General features: G+C 38.9%; 1 protein-coding gene across 1 annotated transcript in view; it reads left to right on the forward strand.

Annotated features, from left to right (window-relative positions):
* The window catches only part of LOC117712714 (coiled-coil domain-containing protein 18-like), a 186,493-nt gene extending 173,762 nt beyond the window's left edge, over nucleotides 1-12,731 (forward strand). The window contains 3 exon segments of the mRNA XM_034508817.2: nucleotides 3,036-3,236; nucleotides 9,023-9,484; nucleotides 12,666-12,731. Of these exon segments, the coding sequence (XP_034364708.1) occupies nucleotides 3,036-3,236; nucleotides 9,023-9,484; nucleotides 12,666-12,680 (678 nt within the window). The 3' untranslated portion in view covers nucleotides 12,681-12,731.
* The last annotated feature ends 238 nt before the right edge of the window (nucleotides 12,732-12,969 follow it).

Genomic DNA, 12,969 nt, shown 5'->3' on the forward strand with positions numbered 1-12,969 from the left:
GGTGATCTTGTATCTGGAGAGGATTCAGGTCCATTTCCAAGCACCCACACATAGCAGCTCACCACCGTCTGTAACATCAGTGCTGAGGGGTCTCATATCCTCTTCTGACCTGCATGGGTACCAGACATACATGCATCAAAATACTCATACACATAAATTTAAAAAAATAAAATAGCCTTTAAGATTGGAGAGATGACTCAGCAATTAGCATAAGTGATCTTCCAAAGGACCCAGGTTTGATTCCCAGCACTGATCTCAGTGGTTGACAACTTCCTATAACTCCAGCTCTAGCATGTCTATGCTCTGCCTTCTATAGACATTTACTAACTTAATTACATACACAGTCAGTTAAAAATAAATATTTTTAAAAGAAGTTTTAGTGTTATTAGTAAATGGGGATATTTTTAAGTATGACAAAAATATATAATTTATATAAATTATATTTTTATAATTTATATTTTTTCCATTTGATGGTTAACAAAGATTTATTTTTAAAGTGTGTGTGTGTTTCTATATACAATGAGGGGACTGAGCCAGGCACACTTGCATATGCCTGTAATCTCAGGATTTGAGAGAAACAGGTTGAGGTCATCCTTGGCTACATAGCAAGGTCTTGAGGCCAGATTGGGCTACATGAGACCATGGCTCTAAAAACCCTAAAAATAAGTAAATGTATAAATCAAACAAGAAGATATAGCATTATAGGTACAGTTTAAAAAGGATTTTTTAGTTTTTTTTTAATTTTATGTATATGGATGTTTTGCCTGAATGTCTGTGTGCAGTGCCTGAGAATGCCAGAAGAGAGTGTTGAATGCCCGGTGTGGTAGTTTGAATAAAAATGGCTTCCCTAGCCTAGTCTACAAAGTGAGTTAGGTCAGCCAAAGCTACACAGAGAAACCCTGTCGCGAAAAACAAATCCAAACCAAAAGGCTCCCATCAGCCAATAGGGAGTAACAGTATTAGGAGGTATAGCCTCGTTGGGTTTTGAGGTCTCAAATGTTCAAGCTGGGCCAGTTCAAGCCATAGTCTCTTCCTGCTCCTTGCAGATCAGAATACAGAGCAAAGGGAGCACTCCTCCTTTATACAGTTGGGAGTGCAAACTTGTATAGCCACTTTGGAAATCAGTGTGGCTGGTTTCTCAGAAAATTAGAAATCTACCTCAAGACCCAGCTATACCACTCCTAGACATATACCCAAAGGACACTCCATCCTATCCCAAGGACACTTGCTCCTCTATGTTCATAGCAACTTTATTCATAATAGCCAGAAACTAAAACAACCTAGATATCAATCAACCAAATAATGGATAAAGAAAATGTGATATATTTGCACAATAAAGTATTACTCAGCTGTTACAAAAATGATGTCATGAAATTCACAGACATGGTCAGATTCCTAGTTACCAGCCCCTAAAGGGATGATGAGTCTTTCTCTGGCTGTATCTGGGCCAGATACCATCAACTGAGGAGAGCCATGGTGTGGCTGGAGAGGTCCAGGGCCAGCTTTCCTGTGCCCACACTACAGCCTGAACCATGGAGTAGGACCAGCTTTCCTGTGCTCACCCCATTGCCTACCTAAGGTGCTGTGAGTTGGTGAGTGTCAGGGCCAGCTCTCCTGTACCCACAAACATCAGCATGGCTTTAGTGGCAGCCCACATCATGGACATCCACATGGATTGTGTGGTGCTAACATAGGCCACAGACATCAACATGGTTCCTGGCTGTATCTGGACCACTGACCTAGTCATGGCCTCAGCAGGACCTCAATATGGCCTTAGGTGGTGATACATACCATTCACTTCAGGATGGACACCCACCCACCCCACCCTCACTCCCACCTGAGCAGCAAAGTCAAAGGACCTCACTAAGGCATCAGTCAGTGGCACAGACTACATGTGTCCATGTGGATCTCAGTTTCACTGTAGACTGGGACAGCAACATGGACCACAGATACCACATGGCCCCCACTGGCATTACAGACCATAATGGTTCTTCAAAGAGATCCAATCCAGAAAGGGAATCTTTTCTCATATCATTGCCCAGAGTCAGGGGATTCCCCTTTTGGGAGGCAGGTTTGGGGGCTGAGTCTGCATCTACATGAGTGATGACAGTACATCAGCCTTCACCTCTCTTCTTGTCACTGCCGTCATGCCTCCAGTTCCCTCCCCAGCACATTGCTCAGCTTTTCTGTTCTTTCCTAACTCTCTATCACACATTTCTTCATTGTGGTGGTGCTTCCAACCCACTACACATGGCCTGGGTGGCGCTCTCAACATTGTCCATTTTTAATTTGATCCCTGCTGCTCAATACCACCAACACTGTGACCTGATGCCAGAAATGCCCCCATCTCTATTTTCTTTCTTTTCTTTTCCTTCCTTTTTTAAAAAAAAAGGTTTTGTTTTTTTATTTTTGTTCTGTTTTTTTACTGTTGTTTGTGGGTTTTTTTTGTTTTTTTTTGTTTTTTGTTGTTGTTTTTTTTGTTTTGTTTTGTTTTTTTGAGACAGGGCCTCTTTATATAAACTTTGACTGCCAGGATTAAAGACATGTACTACCACACCCAACTTTGAGGGTATTTTCTTTATAGTACATGTACAGTCATTTCTCATATTTCTCAAGTTGTCTCAAAAATTTATTTTGAATTTATTTATATAAATCTGAATCCAGCCGGGCAGTGGTGGCGCACGCCTTTAATCCCAGCACTTGGGAGGCAGAGGCAGGCAGATTTCTGAGTTCGAGGCCAGACTGGTCTACAGAGTGAGTTCCAGGACAGCCAGGGCTACACAGAGAAACCCTGTCTCAAAGCCCTCTTCCCCCCAAAAAAAATCTGTATCCAAGTATGATATATAGCTAAATATTAAGTGAATGTGGGAGTGTGTTGTTTTCTTTTCTTCCTTGGGTATTACATTTAGTGTGAAATCAGATGTTTATAGCTATACATTTAGTGTCTTTTAAGGAAAAATAATAGTAGCAGGTATTAGAATGTTGTTGAAAACAACTCCATACTGTTTCCTTTTTATAATTTTGGGATTACAAAGATGATTTTACATCAAGAGAACCATGCAAAGTGGAAGGTTTCTGCTGACTCTCAAAAGACTTCTGTTCAACAACTAAATGAACAGCTAGAGAAAGCCAAACAAGAATTAGAAGAAGCTCAGGATACTGTGAGCAATTTGCATCAACAAGTTCAAGACAGGAATGAAGTCATTGAAGCGGCAAACGAAGCATTACTTATTAAAGTAAGTGAGCAGATAGAAGCAATGAAATACATTTGTGCTAAAGGTCTTCATGACAGATTATTGGCTTGAAATATAATACATTGTTTTAGAAAATAAATATAAGAAAATATAAGAAATATAATAAGAAAATATAAGAAATATAAGAAAAGAGTATAGCAGAATATTAGTTAGGAATCATTTCATTGACTTTTTTTAAATGACATTTTATGGTCATGATTGTTTCTATCCTAAGTCTCTGGGCTATCCAGCCTCTAGGTCCTGGTGTTCCAAGTAGTGTCAGGGTTGGGCTCCCTCTCATGGCATGGGTCTCAAGATGGACCAGGTGGCCACTTGCCACATTTAACCCAGCACATCTTGTAGGCAGGACAATTGTAGGTCAGAGGTTTTGTGGCTGGATTGGTGTCCCAGTCCTTCCATTGGAAGTCTTCCCTAGATATAAGATCTGGCCAGTTAAGGTTCCATGGCCCTCCCATTGCTGGAGTCTTAGCTAGGGTCATCCTCATAGATTGCTGGGAGTTTCCATTGCCCTAGGTTTCTAGCTTGTCCCAGAGATGCTCCTCTTCCGATTCCAGTCGTCTCTCCCAGTGCTCTCTCCCTCCTTGCTTCTCCTACCTGATCCCTCCTGTCCCCATCCCTGTCCTCCAACCCCCAGCCACCTGAGATGTCTATTCTGTTTCCCCTTTACAGTGGCATTCATACATTCTCTTCCCTCCCCCAACCCCCTGCCCCTTGAGCCTTCTTTGTTACTTAGCCTCTCTGCCTCTGTGGATTGCAGCATGATTATCCTTTAAGGTTAATAATCCACTTATAAGTGAGTACATACTATGTTTTTATTTCTGGGTTTAAGTTACATTATCCAGAATAATCTTTTCTAATTCTATCCACTTGCCTGCAAATTGCATGATATCATTATTTTTGCAGCTGAGAAATAGTCCATTATGTAAATATACCTTTTTTTTTATCCACTCTTCAGGTGAAGGACATTAAATTGTTTCCAATTTCTGGATATTACAAATAAAGCTGCTATGAACATAGTTAAGGAAGTGTCCTTGTGATAGTATGGAGTGTGCTTTTGTATATGCCCAATAGTTGTATAACTGGGTCTTGAGTTGATTGATTCCCAATTTTCCAGGGAACTACTACCATACTGATTTTCAAAGTGGCTGTACAAGTTTACTCTACCACCAGCAAAGGAGGAGTGGAGTGTTCCCCTTTTCCACATCCCCAACAGCATGAGCCTCCACTTGTGTTTTTATCTTTGCCATTCTGGTGTAAAATGGAATCTCAGAGTTTTTTTGATTTGTATTTCTCTGATAGCTAATGATGTTGAACATTTCTTTAAGTATTTCTCAGCCATTTGAGATTCTTCTATTGATAATTCTCTGTTTAGATTTGTACTCCTCTTTTAGTGTTTTTAATTGGATATTTATTTACATTTCAGATGTAATCCCCTTTCCCCCCAGCACCTAGGAACCCCCTATCCCATTTCCCCTCCTGCTGTCTATGAGGGTATGCCCCCACCCACCCTTCCACTTCCACCTCCCCACCCACTATTTCCCCCACACTGGGGCATCAAGCCTTCACTGGACCAAGGACTTCCTCACCCACCTATGCCTGACACTGTCATCCTCCCCTACATATACAGCTGGCCCCTCCCTATGTGCTCCCAGGCTGGTGGTTTAGACCCTGGGAGCTCTGGTTAGTTGGCATTGTTGTTCTCCCCATGGGGCCACAAACCCCTTCAGCTCCTTTAGTCCTCTAACTTCTCCATTGGAAACCCCATGATCAGCTCAATGGTTAGCTGTGAGCATCTGCTTCTGTATATGTCAGGCTCTGGCAGACCTCTAAGGAGACAGCTATATCAGGCTCCTGTCAGCATGCACTTCCTGGCATCCACATCAGCGTCTACCTTTGGTAAATGCACAAGGAATGGATACCCAGGTGGAATGCTCTCCAGACAGCCCCTCCTTCAGTTTCTGTCCCATTCTTTGTTTCCATATTTGCTCCCATGCATATTTTGTTACCTCTTCTAAGAAGGGCCAAAGCACCCACACTTTGGTTTTCCTTGTTCATGAGCTTCATGTGGTCTGTGAGTTGTATCTTGGATATTGCGAGCTTTTGGGCTAATATCCAATTATCAGTGAGTGCATACCATGTGTATTCTTTTGTGATTGGGTTACTTCACTCAGGATGGTATTTTATAGTTCCATCCATTTACCTAAGAATTTATCAAATTCATTGTTTTTAATAGCTGAGTAATATTCCATTGTGTAAATGTACCACATTTTCTGTTCCTCTGTTGAAGGACATCTGGATTGTTTCCAGCTTCTGGCTATTATAAATAAGCCTGCTATGAACATAGTGGAGCATATGTCCTTGTTATATGTTGGAACATCTTCTGGGTATATGTCCAGGAGTGGTATAGCTGGGTCCTCAGGTAATGTTATGTCCAATTTTCTGAGGAACTGCCAGACTGATTTCCAGAGTGGTTGTACCAGCTTGCAATCTCAGCAACAATGGAGGAGTGTTCCTCTTTCTCCACATCCTCAACAGTATCTGCTATCACCTGAGTTTTTGATCTTGGCCATTCTAAATGGTGTGAGGTGGAATCTCAGAGCTGTTTTGATTTGCATTTTCCTGATGACTAAAGATGTTGAACATTTCTTTAGGTGCTTCTCAGCCATTCGAGTTTCCTCAGTTGAGAATTCTTTGTTTAGCTCTGTACCCCATTTTTAAATAGGGTTATTTGGTTGTCTAGAGTCTTAATTTCTTTTTTTCTTTTTTTTTTTCTTTTGGTTTTTCGAGACAGGGTTTTCTCTGTGTCCTGGCTGTCCTGGAACTCACTCTGTAGACCAGGCTGGCCTCGAACTCAGAAATCTGCCTGTCTCTGCCTCCCAAGTGCTGGGATTAAAGGCGTGAGCTACCACCACCCTGCTAGAGTCTAATTTCTTGAGTTCTTTATATATATTGGATATTAGCCCTCTATCAGATGTAGGATTGGTAAAGATCTTTTCCCAATCTGTTGGTTGTCATTTTGTCCTATTGACAGTGTCCTTTGCCTTACAGCTTTGCAAGTTTATGAGGTCCCATTTGTCAATTCTTGATCTTAGAGCATAAGCCATTGGTGTTCTGTTCAGGAACTTTTCCCCTGTGCCTAGGTATTCAAGGGTGTTGCCCAACTTCTCTTCTAATATTTTCAGTGTACCTGGTTTTATGTGAAGGCTCTTTATCCACTTGAACTTGAGCTTTGTACAAGGAGATAAGAATGGATCGATTTGCATCCTTCTACATGTTGACCTCCAGTTAAACCAGCACCATTTGTTGAAAATGCTGTCCTTTTTCCACTGGATGGTTTTAGCTCCTTTGTCAAAGATCAAGTGACCATAGGTGTGTGGGTTCATTTCTGGGTCTTCAGTTTTATTCCACTGATCTGCCTGCCTGTCTCTGTACCAATACCATGCAGGTTTTTTTTTGTTTTTGTTTTTTTTTTTATCACTATTGCTCTGTAGTACAACTTGAGGTCAGGGATGGTGATTCCCCCAGAAGTTCTTTTATTGTTGAGAATAGTTCTCACTATCCTGGGGTTTTTGTTATTCCAAATGAATTTGTAAATTGCTCTTTCTATCTCTATGAAGAATTGATTTGGAATTTTGATGGGGATTGCATTGAATCTGTAGATTGCTTTTTGATGGCCATTTTTACTATATTAATCCTGCCAGTCCATGAGCATGGGAGGTCTTTCCATCTTCTGAGATCTTCTTCGATTTCTTTCTTCAGAGACTTGAAGTTCTTGTCATACAGATCTTTCGCTTGCTTGGTTAGATTCACTCCAAGATATTTTATATTATTTGTGACTATTGTGAAGGGTGTCATTTCTCTAATTTCTTTCTCAGCCTGTTTATCCTTCGAATAGAGGAAGGCTACTGATTTGTTTGAGTTGATTTTATATCCAGCCACTTTTTGTGATGTTTTGGCAAAGAATGTGCCTCCATTTTGCTCTCGTGCTAAAAATCTACCTAAAGCTAAATTGAAGAGTTTGAAACTAATTTTTTAGGCAGAGATTTCAAGAGGATTTAATTAAGTGATGACTTTGTCGTGTTGTTTATTAGTGACCACTCTTAATGCTTATCTACAAGAACAAGAACAAGAATAATGTAATTTGAGGAGAAAATGAGCACCAGGAAAAGGCATTGTTGCCTTGAGGTGAACCCCACCCAGGTAACCCTGCAACTTGTGAAAAGAAAAGGGTTTAGGAATTATCTGTGCCTAATGAGCATAACAAATCAAAGCTTATGCAAATAGAATTCAAGGAGGGGGCCAGAGTCAATCATATGGTTCTGGCTATAGAGTCATGAAGAGTACAGGAATAAAGAAAGGGGTTATGGAATCTCCCTCCATGTTAAGGAAACCTCAGAGGCCAGGCTTGTGGCATGGGAGTCCTTGATTGGAGCGTGGGAAAGGCAGTTCAATTCCTGAAAGTGAATCTAGGATTGTGTTGGAGACACTAAGATGACGGAGGTGCTAGAGCAGAGGAATGACTGCTAGGAAGAGCTGTTGGCAGGAACTGAAACCCATCCAAAACAGGAAACTGTGCTGCAATCATCAAAGTTGTTAAGAGTGAAGCCATCTAAGCCTTTGGACAGGATTTAGAGTTTGCCCTGTTGGATTTTGGTCTTCCTTTGGTCCAGTATTTTCTCACTATGCCCTCATTCATCCTTTTTAGAATGGTAATGTATTTTCTATGCCATCGTATATTAGAAGAATAATTTGCTTTTTGACTTTATAGGGAGTATAGTTAAGAGATTGCCTTTAGTTTCAGAAGAGACTTTTGTCTTTAAAACTGTTAAGACTGTGAGGTCTTTTGAAGTTGGACTTTTGCATTGTGGTATGGCCATAAGCCTTTGGGTGCCAGAAAGTGGAATGCAGCGGTTTGGATGAGAATGGCCCCTAAAGGCTCATAGGTTTGAATATTTGGTTCCAGGTTAGTGGAACATTGGGAAGGATTAAGAGACGTGGCCATTTTGGAGGAAATATGGCAATGGGACTGGGCTCTGAGGTTTCAAAAGTCTCTGCCATTTCCGATTAGCTCTCTCTCTGTCTCTTTGCCTCATGCTTGTGGATCAGATAAAAGCACTTAGCTGCTTCTTCAGTACCATGTCTACCTGCCTGCTGTTATACTTTCCCACCATGATGATGATGAACTTATTACCCTCTGAAATGTAAGCCCCATTGAATACTTTTTTCTATAAACTGCCTTGGTCATGGTGCTTTGTCACAGGAATAGAAACACAACTAAGACAATAACTAATATGTACTTACTTCTTATTATAAATTCTTAAAGTAGTCCTTTTATGTATGTCCATGTTAGATTAAGAAAAAAATAGTTCACCTCTATACTTTCACAGATAAACTTATAGGTATAAGATTGAAATCTTTAACATTTAAATATTCTCTAAGGAAAATCCAGGTTTTATAAAATTCCTTAGCATATTGGGAGCAATTTTCAAATAATAATATTTAATTTTCACAAAATGCAATTATCTGTAGTAGAAGAAGGTTTGAACAACACTTGTAAAATTCTCAAGAATTATTATTTTAAAAGTTCCCATACTCTCAGAACAGGAGCGGGTAATGACTGAACTGTAAAAAAAATAAAAATAATCTAAAAAAAGTGCCCATACTGAGACAGAAGCTAACAAAGATGACTTCTAAGAGTCTATAATTTTATAAGTAGTTTATTAAACAGAAATATATTGAGCATGTACTATGTACCAATTTTTCTACAGGAATCAGAATTAACCAGATTGCAAGCCAAAATTTCTGGACATGAAAAGACAGAAGACACCAAGTTTCTATCAGCTCCATTTACAACAGAAATTATACCTGATACTCAAGATCAAAAGTTTGCCAAACATCCTCAGATTTCATTCTTCAAATGCAGAAAACTACGTCGCTCTATTAGTGCCAGTGACCTTAGTTTCAAAAGTCATGGTAATGATGATCTCTCTGAAGAATTGCTACAGGACTTAAAGAAAATGCAATTAGAGCAACCGTTGGCATTGGAAAGTGGTCATAAAGACCTACCTTTAGCCCATTCAGAGTCATTTAAACCTCTCTCATATAACCTAGAAGATGATAGTTCTGAAAGTAATGACTTCAGTACTCTTAGTGGAATGCTGAGATACATAAACAAAGAAGTGAGACTGGTGAAAAAGTCTTCTCTGCAAACAGCTGCTGGTTTAAATCAGGTGTGTATTTTACATATTACCAGATACATTAATTTGTTGTTCTATACTTGTAATCTCAGCACTGGGGAGACAGAAACAGAAAGATTGTAAGTTGGATATTCTCACACACCTCCCCCCAAAAGTAATATTTTTATTCAGTGAAAATATTTTTATTACTTTGGGGGGGGGACCCCATATATATTGACTTTCTCTTATTCAAAATGTTTGGGACCAGTAGTGTTAGGCTTCCTCAAATTGGGACTATTTGCATAGTAGCTTGGAGATTGTCTTAGTCAGGGTTCATATTCCTGAACAAAACATCATAATGAAGAAGCAAGTTGGGGAGGAAAGGGTTTATTCAGCTTACACTTCCACATTGCTGTTCATCACCAAAGGAAGTCAGGACTGGAACTCACACAGGGTAGGAAGTTGGAGACAGGACTGGATGCAGGAGCCATGGAGGGTGCTGCTTACTGGCTTGCTCACCTTGCTTTCTTATAGAACCCAGGACCACCAGCCCAGGGATGGCATCACACACAATGGGCTAGGCCCTCCCTGCTTGATCACTAATTGAGAAAAGGCCTTACAGCTGGAGCTCATGAAGGCATTTCCTCAAGGGAGGCTCCTTTCTCTGTGATAACTCCAGCTGTGTCAAGTTGACACACAAAACCAGCCAGTACAGAGATATTATGAACAAATGAGTTTTTGAAACCGAAGTGTAAAATTTAGATATCAGCATATACATGATATTTAAAGCCATAACTCTGGGTTATACAAGTGGTTTAAACTGAGACAGAAACAGTCATTCCTGAAGTGTTTTACTGTAAGCACTCAAGAAATTGAGGAATCTAGGATGGGAAATGTAGCTCAGTTGATAACGTGTCTGCCTACTATGCCTGATGTTCTAGGTTCACCCTTCAGCACTGCATACACTAGGCATCCACCTGTGTGGGATTATATTATAATATTATACATTATTATTATAGGATTAGAAGTTTATGGTTGAGTGACTTCTAGGCTATCCTGAGCTGCATGAGGTATTGTCTCAAAAATAAACAAACAAAAATAAAAAACAAAAAAATGAACAACAAACCAACCAACCAAAGACAACTTTTTTGAAAGAAGCAAGGTAGATCTCTGAGTTCTAGACCAGCCAGGACTATACAGTGAGACCCCATTTGAGAGAGAGAGAAACAGAAAGACAAGGTGGTGAGGATGGAGTAGTGATGGAGACTTAAGATTTCAATATAGTTAACTGAAAACATTTTATGAAATAGAAAAAAAAAACAAGAGAACATCCTAGTTCACAAGCCATGCTAAATACAAAACATAAGGCGGTCACTGTGCCTGTGTTGCTAAGTAAAGCAAAGAGCGATTTTGACTGCAACATGTGTTACTATGTAGGCTGTCGATGGCCTCTGTGTGACAACCTGTGAGTGAGAATAGGTGTGAAAGCTTTGTAGAGACAAGACACCAGGATTTTCATAAACAGTAAAGCAGTAAGCCAGTACTAAAAGGGTGGTCTTTTGTTTGTTTGTTTTTTTTTTTTTTATTAAAAGATAAACATTTTGTGTCTTAGTAGGAATAATTCAGTAGACATGGAAAAATGGTAATTTAGCCCAGAGAACAGAATGAGAAACATATTTCAAGTAGACTTAAAATGAGATTCTAGAGAAGCAGAGTTGGTCTTGTGTAAAAGATAGGGGAGCACAGTTCATTTACGTGAGTGAAAAGGAAGACCAGTTATATGGATAAAAAAAAAAACAAATGAGAGGAAGGTTTCTGCTGGGAGAGAAGTTTCTTTTATCAATTGTCTCTTTGTGAAAAAATAAACAAGGTTATTATCTAAGTCAGGGTAAGGTAATAGATATTTGGTGGTTTTGTTGTTGTTTTGGTTTGGATCTTTTTTTGTTTTGTTTTGTTTTGTCTTGTTTTACAATTTTAGTATGCAAACCCTGGCTGGCCTCCAACTCACAGAGCTCCACCTACTTGTACCTCTTAAATGCTAAGATTAAAGGCGTGCACTATCCCAGTAGACAAAGGTATTAGAGGCTTAAGAGCAAGAAAACTAGCATGCCTTTAATCCCAGCAGGTAGCAAGAGGCAGGTGGATCTCTGTGAGTTCAAGGGTAGCCTGGTTTACAGAATGAGTTCCAAGAGAGCCAGCGCTATAAAGAGAACCCTGTTTCTGGGGTGGGGAAGAGGGGAAAGGAAAACTCCATGAAGCAGTTAACTTAAAGCTTAGAGAGTAGAAAAGTACAAATACCACCCTACCAGGGAAGCTCAGTGGACTTCCTAGATGGATAGCCATGTAAAATATAGATCAGCCAGTATTATCTACCAGGAAGTTTACTAAGAATCTATTAGGAACTTATTAAATATTATTCATAACCATCCTGTTTCCAAAACCGGTAGTAAACTAGTTCACAAAATTTGATTATGAGAAGTGACAGAATCAGCTAAAGGGAAAACAAAGGTAGAAAATAAAGAAAAATCAAGAGAACAACAAAATATATAGGAACATAGATAAGTCATGTCAAATTCAAGGTATGGTAAGATTTGACCTATATTTTTAAACTCAAGTCTTCCTTCTGTTTTTCTTCTTTTCTATGTCTGTTACAAGTATTTCTCTCTTACTTTTTGCTTCATTTTTTTTCTAGATTTTTATAACCAGTTTGCCCTCACTTACTGTGTATATTAGTATAAACCATGTGACATTGATGTCTGAATGTTATTTCTGAAGATTTATTTTTATTTTATTAATGATTATGTATGTGTGCATACATGTGTTTATGAGGATTTATGCACAAGTGAGTGTGTGTGCCTTCAGAGTCTAGAAGAAAGTGTAGGATCTCCTGGAAGTGGAGTTACAGACACGTGTGAGTCACCAGACATGAGTGCTGGGAGTCAAACCTGGGTCTTTGAACTGCTTAGCCCTCTCTGCAGCCCCTGCATCTGTATTTTATGTTCCACGCTGGGAGCTAAATCCTGGTTTAACTGTCTGCTTCTGTACAATCTCCAAACTTGCATTTTTATAACCATGTAATATATTATTGAAATTTTCTGATTTTTTTTTTCCAATTGGTTAAATATTTTCCACTTTATCTTTAAATTTTGTGCTTGAATGTTATGGTAGATTTTAATGATAAATCAATATGATTTTAATATTTATAATATTAATCTATTATTTTGTATTATTCTAGGGAGGAAAATTGTAATTAAAAGAAGATGTCTATTTCATGAAAAATGGAATTGTTGGTACTGTACTGTTTTATTATATGTATGTAGTGAATATTTCATTGAAGCTGTTATTTTATTATTTTTGAATAAATTTTTATATTTTAATATTCTAAAGAAACCTTTCTAAAATATACTTATATTTGTAGTGAAAATTAAGTCAATTTATTGATTTTTTTGGTGAAAATTACTGTGTTCTTTGTCTTTGTCTTACATAACAATAATTGCTAAAATATCTAAAAGTACATTTAGTATTTGCATTTTGAGTCA

This window comes from Arvicanthis niloticus, chromosome 7 (assembly GCF_011762505.2).
Source record: "Arvicanthis niloticus isolate mArvNil1 chromosome 7, mArvNil1.pat.X, whole genome shotgun sequence".
NCBI lineage: Eukaryota > Metazoa > Chordata > Mammalia > Rodentia > Muridae > Arvicanthis > Arvicanthis niloticus.